Source organism: Azolla caroliniana, unplaced genomic scaffold (genome assembly GCF_043228905.1).
Source record: "Azolla caroliniana isolate FFs.n. ecotype wild unplaced genomic scaffold, voAzoCaro1.0.p SCAF_3, whole genome shotgun sequence".
Taxonomy (NCBI): Eukaryota; Viridiplantae; Streptophyta; class Polypodiopsida; order Salviniales; family Salviniaceae; genus Azolla; species Azolla caroliniana.
The window spans coordinates 19,322,615-19,348,621 of record NW_028230438.1 but is presented as its reverse complement, the minus strand read 5'-3'; the positions used below and the strand labels follow the sequence as shown (position 1 = coordinate 19,348,621).

The 26,007-nt window shown below is 36.4% G+C and overlaps 2 protein-coding genes across 2 annotated transcripts; one reads left to right on the top strand and one right to left on the bottom strand.

The window, feature by feature from the left end:
* Positions 1-161: 161 nt before the first annotated feature.
* LOC147866412 (Ku70-binding family protein) lies at positions 162-9,514 on the bottom strand. The gene is made up of 5 exons (XM_087316857.1): positions 9,374-9,514; positions 7,831-7,952; positions 6,667-6,804; positions 4,224-4,307; positions 162-483 (listed from the first exon to the last, which is right to left on the bottom strand). The coding sequence occupies exons 1-5, from the start codon at positions 9,459-9,461 to the stop codon at positions 349-351; spliced, it is 567 nt and encodes a 188-aa protein (XP_087172983.1). The 5' UTR covers positions 9,462-9,514; the 3' UTR covers positions 162-348.
* A 5,926-nt stretch (positions 9,515-15,440) lies between these two features.
* Positions 15,441-23,441, top strand: LOC147866411 (V-type proton ATPase catalytic subunit A). The gene is made up of 20 exons (XM_087316856.1): positions 15,441-15,605; positions 16,875-17,001; positions 17,085-17,140; positions 17,242-17,298; positions 18,135-18,246; positions 18,534-18,571; positions 18,665-18,766; positions 18,978-19,034; positions 19,470-19,541; positions 19,628-19,729; positions 19,824-19,886; positions 20,278-20,410; positions 20,501-20,607; positions 21,117-21,311; positions 22,062-22,148; positions 22,246-22,350; positions 22,486-22,583; positions 22,670-22,748; positions 22,860-22,948; positions 23,075-23,441. Exons 1-20 carry the CDS (start codon positions 15,528-15,530, stop codon positions 23,187-23,189), a joined length of 1,872 nt encoding a protein of 623 aa, XP_087172982.1. The 5' UTR covers positions 15,441-15,527; the 3' UTR covers positions 23,190-23,441.
* The last annotated feature ends 2,566 nt before the right edge of the window (positions 23,442-26,007 follow it).

Genomic DNA, 26,007 nt, shown 5'->3' with positions numbered 1-26,007 from the left:
AGTAAAGAATCTATGGGATTCACACATCTGTACGTGTTCTGTATATGTAATTACATTGTTCCTACCAATGTGGTCTTAATGGCTTTTCATCTCATGGTAAAACTAGGAGAAAAAATTGCAGTTTACACAATTCCACAGCAATTGAAGAGAAGTATAGAACGTTTTAAAGAAAATGACGTGTAAAGTTTCTCATTATTGCTTTTGCTGTGATAAGAGCAGAGAACAAAATGACAGGGAGAGGATAAGAGCTTCCCCAAAAGAATTTAGACCTGAGTTGTGCCTAATAACAGTATTTGTCTCATTCTCTACCCATTATCTCCAAAAATGTTTGGAGGGGCTTCCTCACAATTATGGAACTTTATCAAAAGGCTTTGTGTCTTTGTAGCAAGTATCCCAGACTTTGTCAATAGAATCTTTGACAGCAGCTCCCGAACAAAATGGATTCAACGAAACTGACTTTGTGGCTCGCCGTCGCACACAATCCTGTAAAGGTTTAAAGTTATATGAGAAGTGTGTAGTGATTTTGCCCATATCTATGTTTCTCATAACATTTAATTGATTATGCTCTCCAGAAAATTTCTGCTATAATCCCCAACAAAGTATGACTTTAAAAAATTTACAGGACTGTACATCTAGTAATAAGGGAAATTAATAAGGGATATACTCTCCAAAAATGCTTCATGTCATTTTGCATATAGAAGAATATATGCCAGTAAAATAAATTAATGATGACAATGCATAGTGATAATGGCAATGTTGCAAGATCACGTAGTGACAATAACAATGTTGATTATGCAAATGTAATACATAACAATGATAATAATCCTCAAAACTCTTGAAATTGCATGGCCACCCAGAACTGATCAAACATCAATGTCCATAGACCAGAGAAGCTACATCAGCAAGCCCCAGGATCAGCGTGTCGCCACTTCAGTTAGCATCAGATTCTGATCTGCGGGGTGTGTGCATCCCCTTATTCTAACAAAACTCTTTCAGACGAAAACTAAAAATTCGGTTTTGGAGAGAAAATGGAATCACGTTTGAGAAAATCCCAGAGACTATAATTTAGTTACTCTCTTTGCTCATGTGCTCAACAGAGAATGTTTTGGAAGCTCTAACACCAATAGTGTCCATAGACCAGAGGAGCTAAATCAGCAAGCCCCATAATCAGCATGTGGAAAGTTCAGTTAGCATCGGATTCTGATGTGCAGAGTGTATGCATCCCCTTATTCAAAAAAAACTCTTCCAGATGAAAACTCAAAATTCAGTTTTGGAGAGGAAATGAGATTACATTAGGGACTACATCTTTGTTACTCTCTTTTGTTGGGATTAAAGGCCCTTTAGGTTTCTCTAGAAAAACGAGTTTATATTATTTAATATTTTCTAATTTTTGCTAGTTGTACAGTTTCATTTTCAGAGCTGTACTACAACTTCTAAAAGAATATTTTGTAGTTTGAATAGGATCCTTAGACAAGATTCCACTCAGCATTAAATAGATATTTATGAGGCCATGACTTAGCTATCTCATCAGGCATTCAAAGCTCTTCTTCTAAGAGCATATTCTATGTATCTTGGATAGAACATGTGTGTGTGTATGTGTGCACTCCCACCTTGTATATCTTTAGTGGTAAGCTTCTGTTTTGCAGAATTGCTTCTACTTCTTTAATCCCTCCTATGTGTTAAAACGCCATAATTGTTTTTAGTTTCTATAACTCTGCCTTCAGATATTTCAGAAACTGTCACTCTGGATTCTATGTCCTTCCATCTTTGCTCATGTACTCAACAAAGAATGTTTTGGAAGCTCTATATGTGTTTCAATGGTTTATTATAGTAAGAGAAATCTTAAGTAGATCTCTATTCATTTATATAAAATTTCTCTAAGAAGGGGGTTTATATCACCTGAAAAGTTCCCATAGCCCCTTGGAAAAATCCAAATCTCATCTTCTTCAACTTCTTCAAGGCTCTCACGCCTTGGTGGCACAAGAAGATCCCATGTTGTGGCATGCTAGGTTCAGCCATCTTAACTACAATTCTCTTCAAAAGCTCTCCCCTTCACAGCTAGTTGAGGGTCTTCCTATTTTCAAAACTCCCAATACCCCATGTGTTGCTTGTCTTCATGGCAAGCAACATCGAGAGCCTTTCCCTCATGAAGTGTGCAACATCTATCTTGGAGTTGGTGCACATGGATCTTTGTGATCCCACGAAAACCACTACTCTTGGTGGTGCGCGCCACTTCATGCTTATCATTGATGATTTCTCCCGCAAGGTTTGGGTTTATTTTCTTGTAGAGAAATCTCAAGCCTTCACTAAATTTCAAGAATGGGTAGCTGTCGAGAACAAGACATCAAAGAAAGTTCAAAAGATCAGGTCTGAAAATGGTGGATAGTTTATCTCCCAAGCTTTCCACCGTTTTTGCTCTCAACAAGGCATTGCTCGCCAATATTCTACACCCAATACTCCTCACCAAAATGGTGTTGTGGAGAGGAAGAACCAAACAGTCCAAGAGATGGCTCGTACAATGCTATCTCAATCTGATCTTCCTCTCTCGTTTTGGGTGTAGCTGTCAACACAGCAGTCTATATCATCAACTGCTGCCCAACAAAAGCAGTTGCTGCAATGACCCCTGTAGAAGCATTTACAGGTGTAAATGCCCTGAGTTGTTCATTTTAAAGTCTTTGGTTCTGATTCGTATGTTCACATTTCAAATCATAAAAGTACTAAATTTGAGTCCAAAACCAAGAAATGCAAGTTTCTTGGTTACAGCACACAATCTAAAGCCTACAGGTTATGGGATTTAGAATCAAAGTCCCTCGTCATCTCTAGGGATGTTCATTTTGTGGAGTCTAAGTTGGATGACTCTAAGCTTTCACCTTAGTTCACGGTTGAAATCCCAGCTGCTTAGGAATCTCCTATTTCAGACGAAGATGTCTCACCTTCAAGCCCCCCATCTCCTCGTACTCAACCTCTAAATTCGCCAACAATTCTAACCTCTCCCTCAACTCCAATCAGGCCATTTTGGCCTCTTAAAAGACGTTAATATATCTTTCTTTCTTTCTTTCTTTCTACACACCAGCTTCCACCACTTCCCAAGTGGCTTCCAGCCGCCATTCGTGATTCCCATCTCTCTGATGCTGAACTTGATGAGTATACATTTGGTTCTCCAACCAACATGAAAAGAACACGTAGGTCACAACGTCCTCTTCACTCGTGCAACTTTGCCTTACTGAGCACCGTTGTGCAATCACAAGAACCCACAACAGCAAAAGAGGCCCTTCTTCTTCTGAAGTGGAAAGCAGCAATGGAAGTTGAACTTAATTCCATTGAGCGGAATCATACATGGGAGGTGGTCCCTCGGCCTCAACATATGCAAGTCATTGGATTGAAATGGATTTTCAAGACCAAGTACCATGTTGATGGTATTTTGGATAAGCATAAGGTACGCCTAGTTGCCTAAGGCTATTCACAAGTGGAAGGAGTGGATTACGAGGAAACTTTTGCTCCAACAGCAAGGTACACCTCTATTCGATGTGCGCTTGCACTTGCTGCTCATAACAAATGGCCCATCTTTCAAATGGATGTCAAGTCACAGCAGCGGAACAATTGTTAGAACAAAATAGACACAGCCAAGCTGTGAGAAGGCTGTTAGACAGCAATAGCAAAAATGGTTGCAAAGAGTAGAGACGCAGCCAAAGAGTGCAGCTTCTTTTGAAGTAGCAGCAAAAATAAAATCTTTACAAAAGAGGCTGGTATAGCCTATTTATACAAAATTGGGGAACGTGGGTGAAATGGTTGTTTGGTAATTATGTGAGTCTTGTACTACCAAACAGGTACAATAAACTAGGAATAAGAGGGAATATCTTGGAAAAAGTGGAAGAGAGAGAAGGCATTTAAAGCGATGCAGATTCTAGAAAGAAGGCATTTAAAGAGTTGCTGATTCTAGAGAGAGAATAATCTAGGAAGAGAGATATTAAAGATGAAAGAGAGTGCAGGTCTGGGGCTGCCACCCTCCAACAGTGGTGAGATAAGTGAAATTGGTAGTTTGATTGGAGCATTACAGCCCTCTGGAAGTTCTTTGGAACTATCCGTAACAAGTGCCAATATGAATTCATTGTTAGCATTTCTAACACCATATAGAATATAGAAAGTGAAATTTAGATATTTATGTACAAAAAATAAAACTCCGAAACAAAGATAAAATCTATATCAGCACAAGCATGACCTACCTGATGATGTTTACAAATATCAAAATAACCCCTCAACATCTCTCTCTTAAAGTGGCAATCTCCGCTAAGATTTCCAGCTCGGATCTGCACAACATGCCAAGTTACAACTTCTTAAATATTTTGAACCTTTAATGGATTTCTTATGCAAATCATATATAGATATCAAACATTAATATTCCTCTTTGTTCTAGTGTCCTTATGTGTTCACCTGTGATTCTGTCAATGCAAAATTTGATCTATAAAGGTATAATGTTTCAAAGAATGTACACAGATGAATCGCAATTTCAAGGAGAAGAAATACAATTTCACATTAGAGAATCCCTCATATACCCTTGAGTTTGGTTCTCAGGAATGTCCTGAATCCTAGGATATGAACATTCTCATGACGAGGTTTATCTTTCACATCGAGAAAGAAATCATTTGCTTAGTCCTGAGTTTGGCAGCTGGCAAATTTCCTGCATGTACATCAGAGTTTGGATTCAGGCAATGTCCTGGCTCCTAGAAAATGCAGTCTCACGACAAGGTTTATCTTTCACATCAGAGAAGCAAATCATTCGTACTCTCTGAATTTGGCTACTGGCCATTTCCTACATTACTCCCTTTTTTGGAAGCTGATAGACCTGTCAGTGCTAGAGGTTCTTTCTAGTGTAAACGAGCAGGTTTTGGAAATTGGAACCCAGGAGGTATGACTGGCTTTATCCTTTCCACCGACTTATATATTTGTGCTTCAATCAAATCATGTAATTGACAAGGCTCAACATTTGAACGCTGAACACTTTTAGGATCAAATAGAAAAACAGCTGAGAACCTTCGACAAGAGGACATGCAGCCATTGACCTTGATCCAGCTCTGAAGAGACTAATCACACCTTTCCAGAGATTATAACCTATAGAAGAAACCAGCATTTGGAAAAGAAAGCCATGGTACTTCCTTGGGGCAGATTTAAAGGAGGTTGTGTATCTTCCATAGCACATCCTATAGCAGAGCCACCAGGCAGTAACTGTAGTCAAGTACTTTGTGTGATTAACATTCCTAGAAAGCCTTGTTGATAGGGGGATCACTCACACCCTGGGCTTTGCTTCACTAGTCAAGAGATTGGAGAGAAATCAAAATCATCTGTGAGTGTTAGTATTCGAGGTCAACCTGATTAAAATTCCTAGAAAGCCTTGTTTATAGGGGATCCCTCACATCCTGAATTTCGTTTCACTGGTCAAGAGATTGGAGAGGAATAAAAATCATCTGTGAAGTCAACCTGGTGGTTTCAATCTGATGATAGATCATAGAACCACCATACATTACTTCTAGACAAAAGGCCTAGATATTTAAGAGGGTTTGGAGGCCCGACAGTTGAGGGCCATTATGAGGTAGCAAAGATTGTTCAAACCTTCTTAGTCCATCACGAAATATATAATCTATGAGGTTCTTTGAGCTTTAACTATAAGCAAGCATCTAGGGAAGATGTCCCTGTATATTCCAATTGGTCTCAGGTAGACATTAAAAAAATATCTATCTATCCTGCTCTGAGGATATCAGATATATGGTTAGTACCCTTGCTACTTCTTCACAAATACCATGGGTAGCAAAATCATGCATGAGGCTCAAAGATTACCTTATTCGACATACCCCTAAGGGGAGCAGCAATAGATTGGACATTGCCTAGTGATCACTTACTATTCTGCTCAAAGATTACCTTATTCAACATACCCCTAACGGGAGCAGCAATAGATTGGACATTGCCAAGTGATCACTTACTATTCTGCTTGACATAGCTCCTAACATCTAACAAAAACTATGAGCATTAGATTATCTATGAATCATTAGAGATCTTTGGACTTTGAGAAGTCCTATGACCATGCAGAGATTAGCTTTCCTAGGCAATGGATCTACATATTTCATTTCGTTTACTTTACTTCAATGTGCATAGCCAAGTTGGTAACATGGACCTTAGAAATTTAGCATTGCTATGTCAGTCAAACAACTCTACCATCTTACTTGCAAGTTATTCTTCTTCTTGTGGGCACAGGAATCTGCAGTATCAGAGTTATGATTTCATTGTGTAGCTTGAAGGATCCAACTACAATTTTCAGGTCACTGCGTCTATGGAGATTTATTGTTCACTTTCAATACTCTCAGTAACTGGGATTAAATTTATGATTGTTATGGAGCAAAGAGTGATATGTTCCTAGCACGGAAATTTGTATAAATATATCAACCCTCTAGATGTCTGTGGTTGATAGCATCTATAATTATAAATGACGTAATATGCACATCATTGAATATTATATCTATGAGCACACATTCGATCTACAAGAGACACATAAAAAAAAGATTGGGAATTTGTATAAAATGCTAATCTTTTCTGCAATGATAAGATAAAAGTAGTATATGAAAAGGGAAATTGCGGACCATGAGATTTCTTGAATAAAAGAGACTCAGCTTTTACCTCACTGCAAGCATGGTGAGCACAATTAGTCCAATCTAAATTAGCTGCTGTGCACTGATCATAAGCATGAATGAGTTCATGGATTATAGTTTGATCAACTTCATCTTGGAATAAAACAGAATCGCTGCAGACTGTAATCTATTGCACAGAAAACCAAGGATCAAATACAATAAAACACAGTTCTAGAGTAGAGATATGATACATAAAAAACAGTAGTTTCCATCATGTAAAACCATTTGTGAATGGGTGCAAATTTGATGATGAACACACAAGCCACAAACAATATCGGCAAAAACATTTTCCATAAACAAGTCATTAAAATGTCCCTTTATCCTTTACTTGATAGTTTAACATTAACAATCATGTGCCAATCTACAATTCAATCCTATTTCTCTGGTATGTATTGCACATATCAAACCTTGCACAAGAATACTAAAAACATTATCTCAGAAAATCTATATGTTTTTAACAAGTATCTTAAATTCTAAAGATCCATTTCTGTGAAGAGGTCATTGTAAATGAAAGTTCCAACTTTGTGGGTATTGATACAGATGGAATGAATTTGAACTAGTGCTCAACCAAAAGACGGCCTTCTAAAACCATGATATGCGTCTGTGCATGTATTTAATTATGGATACATGTGTGCATTTATGTACTTATTGACACATTCATGTCAGGATTACATACGCATAGATATACCCATCCGTATGTATGTACATACATATATAGACATGCACTAGACACACTTTATTCCTATAAAGCAAGAGATTAATTGTTAAAGCACAAAAGAAATTCCCATCTCTTGAATGCCTAGGTCCAGAAGTGCAAGATCAACTAAATCATGCATAGCAGTAACACTAAGTTCTGCCATCCCACATCATTGGCGACCAATCGAAAATTTGTAGTCATAAGAGGAAGAATGAATGGAGTTCTATCACATCTTGCCAACCAAAGCAACAAGAAAGATCATAAAAGATCAAACAAACATGTTCAATCCAAACTTTTTACTTCTCCGCGATGCAATCATTTCTTTGCATTTCTACGCAATGAGGTACATCTTGAAGATACATCAATCAAGTACATCAAAATAATACCATCTCTAGACATATATTTCACATTGTTATAAACAAAAAACAAATCTTCTTAGAGATGGAAAGTACATACCCCTCCACCACCATCATAGCCTCCAGCAGTAGCCCGGCCACAGACCTTTGCCTTGAAAAATTTCCGCCCTACTGGACATCCCGCCTTCTCAAGTGATTCCCTCATGAATTTAACCTTTGTATCTGTTACACGTTCAGCAAGAGAATGAGAAGAAAGGTAATAGAACAATATTTTAAATAATACGGCATGCAAGCTTATATAACAGTAGAAATTTGCTAATGTAAAAGATGCAATACAATTTATATAGAAGTCTCACTCAAGACAATGAGCTCTAATCACCTTATGGGTTAAGACTGACAAAACATCATCTTCCATATAGGCAAAAAGTCCAGACCTATTCCTTTTAACCATTAACTTGAGGCAGAGGGATTGTTAGAACCTCCTAACTTTCAAGCTCAATAAAAGAGCTACAATGAACCCTAGCTTTCGAGTTAAAATTCTAGCATGAATGAAAGACAACATACAATAGATTATGTTTTCACGGACACAATGTTGAAGCTTGATAAAAGAGCTACATTACACCAATGTTTTTGAAGTTGAATTTGTGGCATGAACAGTATACAGATGAAAGATGCCAAAACCTGGATCCAATTTTTGAACTTGAAAGTTGTGAGTGTTCAGAAAGGGTGGAAAACTTTGACAGTAGTGTGAAAATCAAAGTTCCTATTATATTTGTGGTATTTTTTCATCATTTCCTATATTTCATGCATGAGAAGGGAACTCCGATGGTTAATTAAAGAAAACTATTCCCAAATGCTGGACTAAACAAACCCTATACTTCAAGCTAAATTCTAACCAGAACACAAAATATATACAACAGATTAAATCACAAACAACACTATTTTCACTCAAAAATCATTACTTTTACTTGAGGTTAGCTTGAAAACACTGTTCTCTTTAAAAAAAAATTGTTGCATCTGTCTTCAATTCAACTAAAATCCTAGTTGGAGTATAAGATACATTGGAACAGCTATATAAAAACAAGGAACACACAGCATATATGTAAAAAAAACTGTGTTTTCATGCATATCTCCATTAAAATCATGATTTCGCCCAATTATAAGATATACATGACCATATTCCATCCAATCATCCATAAAAATGAGATCGTAAAGTAATTAAATAGAATTTTTTCCTTTCGAAAGACAATTGTTCTGTCTATACAAAAACAGAGCACATAAATGTCCCAAGCCTAGAAGGTCAACAAAAAATCATATGCAATACACAATTGCTTTCTATTTATACAAAATGAGCTTCTTAAAAAAACAAAGACCTTCAAATAAAAAATGCAGACAAAAATGTTTCTTTCTATACATAAAAAACATAAAACTTCAGAAATCAAAAGCAAGGGGAAGGGAAACAAATGACTGTTACTACCGGGAAAAAAAACGAAGAGAACTTCAGAATCAAACGCCATGGAAACTTAGGCGACTTTACAAAACAGAGTCGCTCAAGATTACGATATGGAAATACAAAATACTGTTTTCCGGGAATTGAATAGAGAAACAAAAATAACAGAAGAATGGATTAGATTTTCTCTTACTGTTTTCTAGAGAATGGTCGATCATCTGCTCTGTGTGTTCAAGAGTGGTTCCATAGCGAGGCTCTTCTTTCGTTTCTTTTGATTCCATAGTGTGAGACAGGGGAACCTCGCGAGGGGCAGAGGATGGGCAGAGAGAGTGAGACTGAGGAAGAAGAGACAGACAAGACAGCAAACAAAAACAAAACCTCAGACGTACCCCTGAGTTTTCCTTTATCTCCACTCCAAATGCCCCTATTGACCATAACAATGGCCAACGGTTCGGTTCGGTTTGAGAGGGTCAAAACCGAACCGTTTAAATTTTTCGAAACCTGATCCGAACCGAACCACGAAACCGCGGTTTCGTGGTTCGGTTTCGGTTTTCAACTTCGGTCAATTAAATTTTTAAAATTTAAAAGATGTTCCTAAAATGTAAGAATAAGGTCTAAAAATGAAAAGATTGTTTAAAAACAATTTTTTAATAAAAAAATTAAAAATAAAAATAATATAAAAAACCGTTTAAGCGGTTTCTGACTATTGAAACCAAACCGAGCCATTTTTTAAAACCTAACCCTGAACTGAACTATTAAGCTGCGGTTTGATTCGGTTCAAACCGAACCATTGCCGATTGTTATCAGCTATGGTTTCATTCACTATTTTTGGAGATTTGGGGGGTACACGTGTGTGTGTGTGTGTGAGGTTGCCCAGTGGAGACAGGGGGTCATGGGTTCAACCCCTACATTCTACAGTGGCATCTAGTCAATTAAGAAATATGTATGAAGTCTATAATAGAGAGATAAGGAAATTAGGTTTCAAACCCAAGACGTAGTTGCTTGTAGACTTACCACTAAGGTAAGCTAATTATGATAAATTTTATAGATTGAGATACATTTACCATACCGACACAACTCATTGCAAGGGGTTGAAGAAGCATTGCTAAAATTTCAAACAAGTTTGGAGTAGTGAATCAAGAGGGCGTTCAAGACCACCTACAACAAGAGGCAACAAAGTCATCCTGTTGATCCACTGAATCGAAACTCTACCATCAAATTTTATATCTCTATTTTCATTATCTAGCTCCCTTCAAGGCACTCCATGTAATGTGGTTTAGATAGTCTCACTTGTATCTACTTAAGTTGTAAACTTTGGTGTAATTTGTAATTTTGATATATATATACACATTCAATTATTTCTTGTAAATCTTCTATCTAAAATTATCAGAGGAACATGTTAGACTCGACGAAGAAGAAACTTGAGTTGCTATCTTGTAAATCTTGTAATGCCAACATAGATTTTACCTCGAGGGCCATGATAGAATTTTCGGGTTGTGATTTTGACAACTGGGTGAGAAGTTGGAGCCTTCTCCTCAAGGCCTCAAACCTTCTCCTCCTCCAATATTATCCACTCACTCACTTTCTCTTTTTATTGTAATTACCTTACCCTAGTGGTAAGTCGATAACACTACAAGCACTATGTCTTGGGTTCGAAACCCAATTTCCTCACCTCTCTATTATATACTTCATATAAGTCTCTATTTCACTAGATGCCACTGTGGAATGTAGGGGTTGAACCCAAGACCCAATGGAGACGGCAACTTTACCAACTGAGCTACATCCATCTCTCTCTCTCTCTCTCTCTCTCTCTCTCTCTCTTGTAAATCCATGTTTGTTATTAAAACAAGATTATAATACAACCCTTGCTATCTTCACTACTTCATTAGTAGTTATACTGTAAGGGAAACCCTGTCAAGTGTTGTAAAACTAGATGACATAAGTCTATCTCCTCTTGGGACAACATCCCCATACAACATAATTGCAAAAATTGCCTAATCAACTTCCCTTTCATTCTACGGAGTTGGTGTGTTACCCATAAAGTCCATCAAACAAGAACCCATTTCTCATGGTCCAATTAAACCACATCCCCCAATACCTAAGATAGTCAAACACAACCTTATATGATGGTGTGGGCATAACTTTATCCTCGTCAATAAAAACCCACTTAAAAGGTGACAAAATATTTATTGTTATCAATGCCCAAATTTGTGATATAACCACCCCAATGGCTTTAGCAACCAGACATGTAATCGACCTATGTTTGGCATCTTCTCCACTAACATCGTGTGTTTGTGTGTGTGTTTTCCTCCCTTCTACTTTTCCTTTTAGTTTCTACTTTTCTCATTTAGACTTAAATGAATAAAATAAACTATCTACTCCATGACCCAAGGAAAGGGGACAAGACTATTTTTCCAAAATACCACTTGAACCTTCCAATGTACAATTATACCACATATGTATATTGAAAACCTTATAAAAAACTTCAAACATTCATCCACACTTACACATTAACTTATACATATGATCATAGATTACATATGCATCATTATCTACTTGGTTACAAACGTGTATATACACAATTATCTACTTGTTTTATAAATGTATATATGTATATATGTATATATAACAAATCACACCCACGCACACATATGTGTTTTGCGTGCAATAAAATCTTGAACTAGCACGAGATTTCTGAAAATTAAATCAATTAATTAAACTCTTCAAAATAAAACTGTGTGTGGAAATTTACATCTTTGAGCACTCTGACATCAACACCTCAAGGCACCCATCCTATATGGTTCATGTCCTTGGTGGTCCCCCTCACGTTCCACACACGCACGTAACTTCGCGACGCCGTCACTAAAAATTGACACAACACTTGGACAAAGTCATAAGATGAGGCCAATATATGACTCGGAGATGAGGTATTCTTGCACTTTTTAGACTTCAATTAGTTATACGTCTATTTTATGTGCTACCTCTAAGACAATAATCAAGGGGTCCTTAGAGAAGAAATGACATGAAGTGTTCAACCGTCATGCTCTTTGTATGTTGATTGTGTTACTTGCATAACCATAATTGATCATGAGATCTATGTTTTTCCTAATCTTATGATGAGTACGTGTGGGTTAATTCCAAAAGGAATGAGGGTATGGATAAAATTACAATTCTACGATGTGAGACAAGTATTTAATGTGTTATCACTTGACCACTTCGCATGAAATAGTAAAGTGTGTGAACACATTAGGGTCTAGGGCTTCGCCCTTTTTATGAGGGAGGCTTTGCTTGTGTCGAGACTCTATCAACGTGGTTATGTTGACCTTCTTATAAGGAAGAGTTGACCTATGTTAGCTAAAATGTGAGATCCTCACAAAATCCAAGGTATGCCTCACATCAACACGCGATGATATGGGTCATCGAGAAGATTGGGGGATGACGACGCTAGGGAGTGGTTGGGCATGCCTATATTTCTTCCTTTGGTCCATAAATCCTTATATTTTGCTTACCAATTAGCTAGTTTCTAGCAACGAGTACCCAAAGAAACAATAAAATCATAACACCAATAAAAGATAGTATGAACAAGTGTGCAATTTGCTAAAAAATGGATCCAACATCTCCACTAACCAAGCAATGAAAGGCCTATTCGAGGGTCTCTTGGGGAGGAAACATGTAAGGATAAATTCATGTTCATATGCTATTTAAGTGTCTAGAGAAAAAGAAAAGGTTGACATCAACTTATCGTCCATCATAGGTTGGGATAACCGTGTCTAGTGGAGCCCAATGCATTCAAAGTCTAAACAAGCAAGAAAAACATACTAAAACAACAATTAAAATGAACACAAAAAGAGAAAAATCTTCGAAGTTTTCTACCTGCTTTTATATTGTATGGGTTAGTATAAAAAGAGTGAAATTAGGTTATCAATTTGCCTATAGTAAACTTGTAGAAGAGTTTAACAAATTCCGAAACGTATCGCGAATTCATTGCATATGAGAGACACGAGCATCCTCAACAAAGTGAACAAATTTGCATTACATGAATGTCTATATATTCCCATGAGTAAACATTTTCTCTCTTAAATGTCCTAGTTTGAACACCGAAGAGATACGTAAGTCAAACAAATAACAAAGAATCATATGGACATGGAAGCAAGTACCTTGATAAGGAAGTGAATATCACCTTGTTGAATTCTTCAAACCTCAAGGTACTCTACCAAAGTTAAGAACCAAGGGTTGGACATTATGTGGTTCAAGTCAATAGATATTGACTTTGGTAGAGGTGCACCACCTTAACTTGAATCTTTGGTATTATGTACTAAGACTATTTGTGGGTGAGTTCCATGTGAGCTATTGCGAGTATGTGGTCATATCTTCACAAAGCCCTAGTGCATATAGGAGAAAGACAAAAGGTATGGATTCCCTAAATGCAATGCTCTTCAAAGTTGATGATATTAGCTTCACAATCCCAATGATAATCAATTGATAATAATTCTTGCAAAATCATACTCGAGAGTGGGAGTAAATATAATCACTTATGGAAATTGGTAGAAGTGGGGATGCCCCAAGATGCATGCGCAAATATCATACTAAGGATGGCAACCGAACCCATGCAAATGCCAACAGGATTTACAATCCCAATGACAATGAATGGATAACAATCCTTGCAACATTATACTTGAGAGTGGCAGTAAGTATCATCCCTTATGGAAGTTGGCAGAAGGGGGGATGCTCCAAGATGCATGTGCAAAGATCAAACCAAGGATGGCTATATGATCCGTGCAAATGCCAAAAATAAATGATTTATCAAATATGGAAAGTTTGAGATATACAAAATATAACTTACCCTCATTGTTGTGATTATGCAAGCATTGAACAATGCAGGGTGTGATTGTTTCTAAGACTCAACCATACTATGATGTACTTTACATGTTGAAGGACACCATAACCTATCCACTTAAAAGTTCACGAGTAAAAGGTTCATGAGCAAGAGGGCAACCCCCCATGGGCAAGTAGTGAATGACTACAGAAATCGAGAACATATTAGTTTGTATACTTAGGAGGAGTATCATAGATATATGATGCATTGTGTATAAGGAGTTCATCATACACAATGAATTGAATACACACACTTTCGACTATAGAGGATATGTACTTTATCGGTATGAAATGTCGTGACAATGACGATGGAAATACGCAAATTAATTTATGGTCAATACCCTACTAGTGGGAGAGGTGGTAGTGACTAAAGAAAACACGGAAAAGGTTCATATCCAACTAATCGCGAAGAGCGCACCATTATACCTTCCATGCAAGCCAAACAACACGAGCAACAACCTTTGGTCAACAAATACATAACATGCTAAAAATGTACAATGGTGAAGACATTTGCATATTTTAAATACAACTCGATGAAGTAATCTAAATATATTCCATGGGTTAATCATATCCAAGGTGTACACAACTAAATAGTTTCTTGATACGTATGCCATTAGAAACTATCTTACTTTTCCATAACCCAAGGTTTGAATATAACACACATGAGACATTGCTAGAATATCACAACCTTGAGAGAGGGGTATGAATATGGAAAAAAAGAACATATTTCACTAGTTTTTGAAAGAATTAAAATGCCTGTGTTGGCAAGTAATCACGATCGAACAAATCAATGACACCTCTCCCCGCGATAGAAACGCAATTCATCACTAGATTCACTACTGATGTGGCTATGGGCCTAGTCTTGCAACTTATACTTATGAACAAGCCGATTGATCATTGCCACGATAGAAACACAATTCATTGCTAGATTCACTACTGATGTGGCTATGGGCCAAGTCTTGCAACTTATACTTATGAACAAGCCGATTGATCATTGTCACGATAGAAACACAATTCATCACTAGATTCACTATTGAGGGGGCTATGGGCCTAGTCTTGCAATGTATGCTAATGAGCAATCCGATTGATCATTTTCTACATAATTAATCGGTCATTATAGGAGGAGCTATGGCCGACAAATTACACCATGCTCGAACGTGATCTATATAGGTTTATCTCGATAGTTCTCGAGTCAATTGGTAAGTGGTAGGGGAGGGGGGTTAGTTTTGATATTTTGTCAATGCAAGTGAGGAGGTGATGGAAATAAATCAAATCCTAATATTACAAAACAAAAATAAACAAATTGAATAAACAAATAAATTCATTTGGAATTATATGAAGAAGAATAATGCTCTGTTTTCTTCTTCTTCTTCTTCTTCTTCTTCTTACCTCTGTCCACCCCCCCCCCCAAACAACTTAAACACCATTTCTCTGTGTGAAACCCTAAATCAACTTCTTCTTTCCTCCTCACCATGCCTGTTATCAATGGGAACGGGCTTACAACTTTTGAAGATGACGAGAAGGAAAGTGAATATGGCTACATCAGGAAGGTGCTTATAAATCTCTCTTTCTCTCTCTTCATTCTATTATTTGTATCCGGATCTATATAGATTTTGGGCATTGAATTGATAAAATCATTTCACTGTGAAGCTCTCTGATTGATTACGTTCTGATCCCTTAATTTTCTCAAGAAACTTTTGAGCTTTGATCCTTCTGAGCTCTTTTTCTTCTTCACCTTGATTTTTTATTTACATTTACAGCATTTCCAATTCAAGATGCATACATGAAATTGAATTTCATACACTCGTATTTGTATTTTACTATTTCTTTTTGCATTAAAATGGTGATCTATTCAATGTTATATATAATTATAGATTTGTTTTTTTTCTGATTTTGATATTAATGGATTGAAATCAGAACGAGGAATTGTTTCCTCTTTGTTGGTTTGTAGACTGATAAAAAACCCCTTATAGTGCAAGATGTACATGTGAAATTTTTGTTTTTCATGAATCTGGAGCTGAGAAATAGATTAAATACAATGACAGAAGAAAAAAAAAACAAAGACATATTGATGCCGCTTGAATAGGTGAAAATTACCTGTGAGAACAAATGAAAGAGATTACATCAATAAATGTTCATCTCACATTGGAGGATTTCAAGCCAACGGAATATAACTAAAATCAGTAAAACTTTCAAGAGTGTCTTATATTCCTAATAGGTAAGCATGCAACATTGTGAGATTAGATGGGCCTAAAAACCTCTACCTTTAAAAGGTTTCCAACATCGACCGATCCAAGATGGAATGGTCTCGAAAGTGACAAAAGCACCCTCTGGTGCTGGGTGATAATGGCCTTGATAACAAGGGTACTCATCGCAGAGGCATTCTTTTGACGGATTAAATTGAAGTCAAGGATTTTGGCTTTAAGAATATATTTCATTGTTTGCCTGGGATAATGTAAACAGTTTTCTTTGTTACTGTCACATTCTTTCAAGTATGCAAAGCCAATGGACCTTGGGCCTGCCCGTGTATCAGTAAGAGAAATAGATAGATAGAATGGTCTATTGTAATGAAAGGTTATTCAACACTGGTATCATCACTTCACGTTTCTTCAATTGTGTTCATTATTGATTTGATTCTCCTCTTTATGTGCAATGTACACAAGACTTCATTGTTTATTTCTCGTTGACGAAACATTATTGTAAGGCATATGAGTTGGCGTAACTTGGGCATATATCTATTGAGGGATCGACATGATTAATTAGTACTATAGTGTGGTCACTAGTATTTAGTTGCAAATTGATTTCTTGGTGGTTTCCAGGTCTCGGGGCCGGTTGTGGTGGCAGATGGCATGGCAGGGGCAGCTATGTATGAGCTTGTGAGAGTTGGGCATGACAAATTGATTGGTGAGATTATTCGATTGGAAGGAGACTCTGCCACCATTCAAGGTAGTAATGAACCTAAGCCACATCCTAATCAAATTGAGAAATTTCCCATGTTTGCTAACTATTGAGTTGCTACAAATTGCTAGTCTATGAAGAGACGGCTGGTTTAATGGTAAATGATCCTGTTCTACGGACACATAAGGTACGCTATTCACTAGACATTATATATATTGTTAACTTTCTGGAAACTAAATGTGACTTTTTGTGTCGCTTATGCAATTTGGTATTATTGATTTAATGCAGCCACTCTCTGTGGAGCTTGGACCTGGAATTCTTGGAAACATCTTTGATGGGATTCAGGTCTCTTTATGCTGTTTGATGCTTCTTAACATCATGATATGAATTGTTACAAGATAAACATCAAATGCACAAACACTTACTTTTTATTTTTGTTCGGAAAATCTCAATGTACATGAACTTAATCTTTTGGTTTTGGATTTCTTTATTATTACAACTTGATCTGGGGTAACAAGTATATTTAAAAGTCTATTGTGACTGTTAACACATTCTAACAACATGACATGGAACTTGAAAAGGTCACTGCATGCTTTCACCTGGGAGGTGTTATTTTTGTGCATCTTTTATGACTTATTTAAAAGCTAATTTATAGTAACTGTACTTGCTTCCTTGGAACTTTTGAAATCGGGCAAACTGAAATTGATTTGCCAGTGTGGATGTCTGAAGGGTAATGGTTCTTAGACTAGAGGAGCCAAGGTCAGCAGGCCCTGGGATTGAGTATGTGCTTGGTCCAATTAGCCTTGGGTTTCAATGTATGGGAGGTGTATGTGTCTAATTGCAAATGTTTTGTCTTATCTAGTCACTTTAGGTTGGGCCCTACATAAAGACAATTAAAATTGATAGGTAAGTAGGTTAGTATATTATTTGAAAGAGGTTTGCATGGTAGCATGAACAAGATGTGCCTTATTATAATGAACCTCCTTTGATGTAGTGTTGAAATTCAGATTTAGAACAATTTTTCTCTGGTTACGAAAGTTTATCTAAATTTGGGGCTCAGTTGATGTTTTACCATCCTCTGAAGCTTTCATAGTCTGGTTTCATTATTTGTTTGGAAGATTTTTTCTTTAAAAGCTAAATCTCAATGCATGTGACTGTTTGTTTTGGCTTTTTTCTTACAGAGACCTCTTAAAACAATTGCTATAAAATCCGGAGATGTGTATATACCTCGTGGGGTTGCTGTCCCTGCTCTCGATAAGGACTATTTATGGGAATTTGAACCAAAACGGTTATGTAAGTCCGCTTAGCTTTCTTGCAGCGTGTTTTAATGAAAGATATAGACAAAAAACAGAACAGAGTACGCCTCTTCAATGTAATGGGATTGACTTTTCTTTTTCTTGCCTGAAATAATAAGAAAATACTACAAATGTTCAGGAATTCAGCAGAGATCTTTATATATTTCTACAGGATTTTGTTCCCTTTATGAATGTTTCCAAATGGCAAGCAAAATTGATCTAGTGAATGAGGGCATCTTTTCCTGAATAACTGAAATTTCCTATTGACCCTTTATTTTTCTGCAGCTATTGGAGATGTGGTAACTGGAGGAGACCTTTATGCAGTAAGCATTGAAATCAACATGTATTTTTGATTCTACTTTGATGACCTACATTTCGCTGACTGAAATAGTTTCTTGTTTTCTTCTTTTGTGCAGACAGTCTTTGAAAACAGTCTTATGACTCATCATATTGCTGTACCACCAGGAGCAATGGGAAAGGTCACTTATGTTGCCCCAGCTGGTCAGTATTCAATCAAGGTTGGTACTTTTTACTGGTGTACATTTGCATGCTCCACATATGCGCACATATATATACATGTGTGTGCATGTCTACACATGTTATATTTTATTAATTTTGCATATATGTGTTTTTGTCTATATGTATATATGTGTATGTGATATATGTGATATTTTGTTAAATGCTCTGTCCTACATTATTTCTGAAATGTTCACTGTCTTTTCTTTTCAGGATATAGTGCTTGAGCTTGAGTTCCAAGGCATAAAGAAGTCAGTGACCATGCTTCAGGTAATCTTTCATTGAAATACTATAATTAGCAGCTTATGTACCCAATATCAAAGCTGAGAAAAGTAAAGCACCAAAAGAATTGTCCTTTGGCTTAAAATAAAATATGATTGATCATCTTTTGGCTATATGTTTTTATATGCCTTAGTGGCTTTTTTACTGTGAGTACAGTAAATACAGGAAGAGTCAGTTATAAATAAAAAATAAAAAGGCAACATGTTGAACAGGCTATATCGATATGAGATGATATGAAAAAATTTGCGTTTTCATTGATGCATGCATTAGCCCTCTGCTGACTATTTCTTACTGTTGCTTCAATGCAAGGAGGAGTTTACTTAATGAGCTATGGAATTTCTTAGTTTGAATGCCAGTAACTAAGTAACTGTTTTAGTTTGAATATGCGTGAGGAGTATCTAATTTGATTAAACTTTGTCATAGACATGGCCAGTAAGAACACCAAGACCAGTAGCTGCAAAACTGGCTGCAGATACACCATTGTTGACAGGACAGGTGGGCCTGTGCCTCTTGTTTCTTACTCTATTCATGCACTATTGAACTACTCTTTATGACTAACGATGATATATTCTTCATAATAGAGAGTCTTGGACGCATTGTTTCCATCTGTGTTAGGAGGTACTTGTGCAATTCCTGGTGCTTTTGGCTGTGGTAAAACAGTTATCAGTCAAGCTCTTTCAAAGGTTTGTTGTGTTACCAGTATTCATAAAATATCAACTCTTCTGCTTATAGATTATCTAAAGGTTTCAATCTTTGCATTGGGAATGGTTCTTGCAGTACTCGAATTCTGATACGGTTGTTTATGTCGGGTGTGGAGAACGAGGAAATGAGATGGCTGAGGTATTCATTTTGGTTTTCAGTCCCATACCTGCTTTTTTATGTTAGGGAACAGATTTTTTGTGATGAAACTGGAATTGGTTGAGGCTGGTTGGAACTTGGGTCCCTATGTAAACGCATCAAAGTCCATTCCATTGTAAGGGAGGTGCCCCCACCACCTTAGGATGTTGCCTTATAAATATGGCTTTACAAAGATAATTCCGAAGTGCATATTGCACACATGTGACATGTGTTTGAATAACACTTTAAGTGACCATGAATGAAGTTAGTTATATTTGGTAAGAGTACAAAGTCATCATTTCATATTTGGTAAGAGTACAAAGTCTTCCTTCATTTTCCACCATTTCGTATTGTGCTCATATTTATCTTAGATGTTTCTTGGCTTGCCTTTCAGGTATTGATGGATTTCCCACAGTTGACAATGACATTACCAGATGGGCGAGAAGAATCTGTAATGAAACGAACAACTTTAGTGGCCAACACATCAAACATGCCTGTGGCAGCAAGAGAGGCATCCATCTATACAGGTTTGCATTTTGAAAAGACAGATTATATCCGGTGAAAGCATGGAATATGTAATATGTCTCTAATCGTGACTTGATATTATTTGAAACCAGGTATTACATTAGCAGAGTATTTTCGTGACATGGGCTACAATGTCAGTATGATGGCAGATTCTACTTCCAGATGGGCTGAAGCTCTACGTGAAATTTCAGGCCGTCTGGTACTTTTTTCTCTTTTTTATGCTTTCTCTACAATATTCTTGTCCCTGTTCAGATACATCCTACATATTATGACAACATTTTTTATAGTTTATGCATGCTTTACTCTATGTTGCAGAGCATTTTGCATTTTGGTTTTTGGGAGTAGCCACTTATTATAGCACGGGTCATCTGTTTTGGTATATAATTACTGGGGACTTGTAGTTTGAATGCATGCCTTTTCATTTCATTTCTTTGATTATTGTTGTCTCCTCCTTTTTGCATCTTTCTCTTCTTTTGGGTTCATATATTGGTAAATTCAAACTTCTTTGTGCTTGTGAAGACATGACTTGTCGGTATGCACAATATCTCCAAATGTGGTATGGAGGACATGACATAAAAATATAAATGGTTACTCAACTAGATATGCTAGAGCATGATGTTTTTAAAAATATTCTGCTTTTCTAAAAATGTTTCAACGCAAGTTTATTTCAAAATGAATGTTGAAATCTGAGGTATTTGTTCATTCCAGGCTGAAATGCCAGCAGATAGTGGCTATCCTGCATATTTAACTGCTCGATTAGCATCGTTTTATGAACGCGCTGGGAAAGTCAAGTGTCTTGGAAGCCCTGATCGCACAGGAAGTGTAACTATAGTTGGTGCAGTTTCTCCCCCTGGTGGAGACTTTTCGGATCCAGTTACTGCAGCCACACTTAGTATTGTACAAGTAAGTCAAATGTTTGGTTGTATACAATTGTTACTGTTATGTGCAATAATTGTATAAATTTGCTGCTCATTGGATGTAATTAGGGATGAAAAATTACAAATTTGTAAATGATTAAATAAATATATGCTGCTCATTGAATGTAATTAGACATGAAAAATGACAATTTTGTACATAATTGAATAAATGTGTATTTCTCATGGAATATGGATATGTACATTCATACATAAATGTGTGTTTTGCAAGCAAGGGAAGGGCGACAGACTATCTCAAGTAGTGGGAAAGTGTGCTTTTAAACTTTACCTGAGAGCCCATAGAGAACAGAAGAGAACCTATTTTTAATCCTTGTAAAAATGATTTAAAATAGCCTAAAGGCTTAATACAATGCTACTGATATTTAAGGAGTCTAATGTATTATCCCAAGTAGTGACAAAGTGGGTTTTAAACCACATGAAAACCCAAAGAGAGGCCAGTCTGATTTGGTATATACCTGGTATATATGTCAGGTGTAAGGTCCAAGGGAAAAAAATGAACTGGAGCCCCGAATAATTACGTCTGGCATTACAAAACTAGTTTCAACCTTTAAAATCCCTTTAGAAATATTCTAAGAAATCAAGCTTCTTTAAAGTTGATCTTCTCAATAAGTTTCAAGTATGTGCAGGGGAGGTCTTTTTATGTATTTCCATGGGCTTTTGATATGAAATAAGATACTTTTATGTATTTTTATTTATCATCTTTCTGGACTATTCTCAGGTGTTCTGGGGACTGGATAAAAAGCTTGCACAAAGAAAGCACTTCCCTTCTGTCAACTGGCTTATATCATACTCCAAATATTCCAAGGTTTCATTTGAAATACTGATGATTGATCCATTTTCAGTGTTATTGTTGCTATGATCTATCATTTTTATGCAATTACTCTTCTTTTGTTTCCCCCCAGGCATTAGAGTCATTCTATGAACGTTTCGATCCTGATTTTATCTCCATAAGAACGAAAGCTCGTGAAGTCTTGCAACGTGAAGATGATCTTAATGAAATCGTGCAGGTAAATGATATGCTCATTTTTCGAAACTGTGCAAATACATGCTCATGTTAAACTCCTGCATTTTTCCCTCTGGAGAAGGTCAATATCTTCTTTCAAGCTAGTTAAATATAGTTAAAAATAATGTGATCATTACAGCTTGTAGGGAAAGATGCTTTAGCTGAAACAGACAAGATAACGCTTGAGGTAGCAAAACTTCTTCGTGAGGATTACTTGGCACAAAACGCCTTCACACCGTATGTATTCTTGATTCAGAAATGTTTGACTTCCAAAAACAAAAGAAATATGCTTGGAGAATGATGAGCTTTTTGCCATTTGACAGGTATGATAGATTCTGTCCGTTCTATAAGTCCGTTTGGATGATGCGGAATATTATCCATTTTAATACGCTTGCAAATCAGGTAGAAGCAACTATATACATGAACTTGATCTATTTTTATTTTCTGCTCTTTTCTTTTTTTCAATTGTTAGTAGTTTTTATTTTCTCAGATTGTATTTAATTAAATGTGCAGGCTGTGGAGAGAGGAGCTGGAGCAGACGGTCAAAAAATAAATTACAACATCATCAAACAGAGGCTAGGCGATCTCATCTATCGTTTGGTGTATGTTTTTCTTTTTTCTACACTAGGTTTTATTGGTCTGATTGTTATGATCAGTTTCATCAGAATCCAAAATTCAATACTTTTCTCAATAATATTTAGAATGTTTCTTTTGCCCTTTTTCCTCAGTTCACAGAAATTTGAAGAACCTTCTGAAGGGGAAGCTGTGCTAGTTGAGAAATATAAGAAGCTCAATGAGGACTTGACCAATGGATTCAGAAACCTCGAAGAAGATTACCGCTAAGAGATAATGTTCGTGTTTTTGTGATATATTTGTCGGTGCTGAATTCTATTAAGCTTAATGAGTTTCTGGGCTAAATTTTTTCTTTTTTTCAAGTTCGTGAATAAGAATCGTGCAAATCTTTTCCTTGGCAATCCCTATATTTGAACAGACAACACTACTTGGTGTAAAAGTAACTAAAAAAACCTGATTCGGTGAAAATATTTCATTTTCTTGTGAAATTCTTTCATAATCAAATTGGAATTTGAGTTGAAACCGACTTTTGATGCATCATTAAGTTTTTTCTATCAATTCCTTTTAAAATTAAAATGGTATGAAATTTTAGACAAGGTTGACGAAGGTGAGGAATGGTGAAGAAATCTTGAATTGCATAAACAATATAATGCAAAGACAAACATTAGCAAATTTCATAATTTGACTGCAAATCAACAGTGATACATAAACATATTAGTAAACTGGAAATTTTGGGAAGATATATTTTATAATCACTATGAATTTTTCCCACTCATCGTTAAAATCCTTGAATCGTCCCTTGTTTGTGACACATTACCACCTACCTTGTTTCATGATTCAAATGCTATCTTGTTATAATGGATTAGAACAAGTTGGACTGATGTGGCTTATCATTTCCTTGATCCTCCAACCTATGAAGCTAAAAGTTCTTTGCATGTCTATGATGTGTAAAAACTCATTGTTTGAACCTGTTCCAATGGACCCATGGATCCAATGTTCAGAGAAGGTACTTTATATGAATGATAATGACGCTCCTACTTGTATTTGCTAGAAAGCTACAAGGTTTTACTCAATCCTTCAACTCCAAAAACCCCATATTTTGTTGGCTATAATGGATTTTGTACTAAAGAATATAGCATGTATAATGATTGAGATATGAAATTCTTCACATAGAATGAGAGCGAAACATGATTGAGTTGGTGCAACGTCACTATAGAATATTTAGCTAATGAACGTACAAGGTGTATATTCCTTTTCTCATTCGCTCATAAATTTGTTGCTACTTTACCCTTCATCAACTCATTATGGCCCACACCGATGTCTTTTAACATTGAAATGTTACATTCCCCTCAATAATGTCTCATTTTTAGCAATAGATCTTAATGGTGTATGTTCTATGTGATAACTTTTGAGGTTTAACCTAGTGGCTTTTAGCTTAAAGCTATATTTTTTATGATACATACATGCATACACTTAAAACATATGCATGTGAGTGACATATCATTATTAAAAGGTTTAACGTTTATGGATAATGTAGTAAAAGACAAGGAACCTTCTTTTAATATTTTGATTATTTGGAAAATGGCATAGATTTTATGATTATGTAATCTTAATCGGCAAAAAATGTGATATATACATAGCTAAGGGTATTAATTCAAATTATTCAACAATGGTCAAGTTTGATGTCACCATTTGGACATTGCGTGTATTTCCCCCCTATCACACGTGTCTCACTTTGAACTATTTTTAACAATGAGAGTTTTGGGTAGTCCACATCCGGTCCACACTAGTTATGTAGGTTTTCCATACAATACTATTTTTTCCCCGCACATCAAAATAAAGGACTTTGGGACGATGGTAAGCATTAGCGATGAGAGAAACACATTGTAGAAGATCAGGCTTCCAGTGGATATTTTTATTAGTGGGGAATATGGAAAAGAACCGGGGAACTCCACAAGAACTTTGCCTCGACATATAGCTCGACGTTTCTTGTGCATAAAACTAGGGGCATGGTTTCTTTTTATCCGGAATGATTCATATACTGAGGAACCGGTACTAGGCTCATTCTTGTAGAATACTTAGCATACAATACGTGTATAGAATACATATGCTAAGTATTCAAATTTTTTGAAAAAAAACTTAGAATATGTATTTTACAGATAAAATACGTCAAATAATTAGAGTACTTTAAATACGTAGAATACTTCTTAAAATTTAAAGGATTTTTTTTTTGAAATGATAAATACTTGTTAAATATGTAGAATACGTCAAATTTTTAGAATATGCAGAGTACGTTAAAATTTGAAAAATGGCGGTTCTAAAATGTAGAATACTTCAGGGTATTCTGAACATAGAATACATGTTTTTTTTAACAACAATGACTGGGCTCTAAAGGCATATCTCAGATGTGGTTTTGCTCTACATGGAATCTAGGATTGCATGAAATTTTGCGGCCCGCTAACTTTGGAGATGGTGGGATAAGGACACGAAGAGGCATTCGAAACCCCCGAGTGTCTGTCTTGGGCCGCCGATTGGGCCTTGGCCTTAAAGATGTTGTTTCTCGGACAAATATGTGGCCCTTGGGGGGTGGGGGACAAAAATGGGAGCTTGCCAATGCATTCATTGGAACTCAAAAGGAAGAAGAAGAAGAAGAAGAAGAAGAAGAAGAAGGGTTGTTAGCTCACCACACAAATTATATATAGACACCCTTCTTTCCTATTCTCTCTCTCTCTTTTTTATTATAAAATCTTCTTGAGAGCAAATTGGAGGCTGCCAAATATGGAAAGCCCTTTCTCTAAAAATGGCAAAAGGAGTGCTTTTTTTGGGGGGGGTTTGCTTTTTCCTTCCATTGGCTGCTTTTTTTTTCCTCTCTCTCTCCTTTTTCTTAATCCCTCGCCTTTGTATTTTTTTTTGGCCTTAGCTTTTCTTTCATCGAGCCCGGCTGCTTTGCGTTCCGGAGGGGAGAAACGCAAAAACGCAAAAACGCAAAACGCAAAACGCAAAGCTCTGGAAGTTCTGATAGGATTAAGTGATTGCTCACAAATCGTCTGCCTGCCTGCCTGCCTGTCTCTGTCTCTGTCTCTGTCTC

Coding starts and splice junctions, on each gene's coding strand:
- LOC147866412 (XM_087316857.1), bottom strand. CDS start 9,461: ATGGAATCAAAAGAAACGAAAGAAGAGCCTCGCTATGGAACCACTCTT. Junction 6,805..7,830: donor GCTATGATGGTGGTGGAGGG/GTATGTACTTTC, acceptor TCTGTGCAATAG/ATTACAGTCTGCAGCGATTC. Junction 4,308..6,666: donor CTCACCATGCTTGCAGTGAG/GTAAAAGCTGAG, acceptor CATGTTGTGCAG/ATCCGAGCTGGAAATCTTAG.
- LOC147866411 (XM_087316856.1), top strand. CDS start 15,528: ATGCCTGTTATCAATGGGAACGGGCTTACAACTTTTGAAGATGACGAG. Junction 18,572..18,664: donor CTGGAGGAGACCTTTATGCA/GTAAGCATTGAA, acceptor TCTTTTGTGCAG/ACAGTCTTTGAAAACAGTCT. Junction 21,312..22,061: donor CCACACTTAGTATTGTACAA/GTAAGTCAAATG, acceptor GACTATTCTCAG/GTGTTCTGGGGACTGGATAA.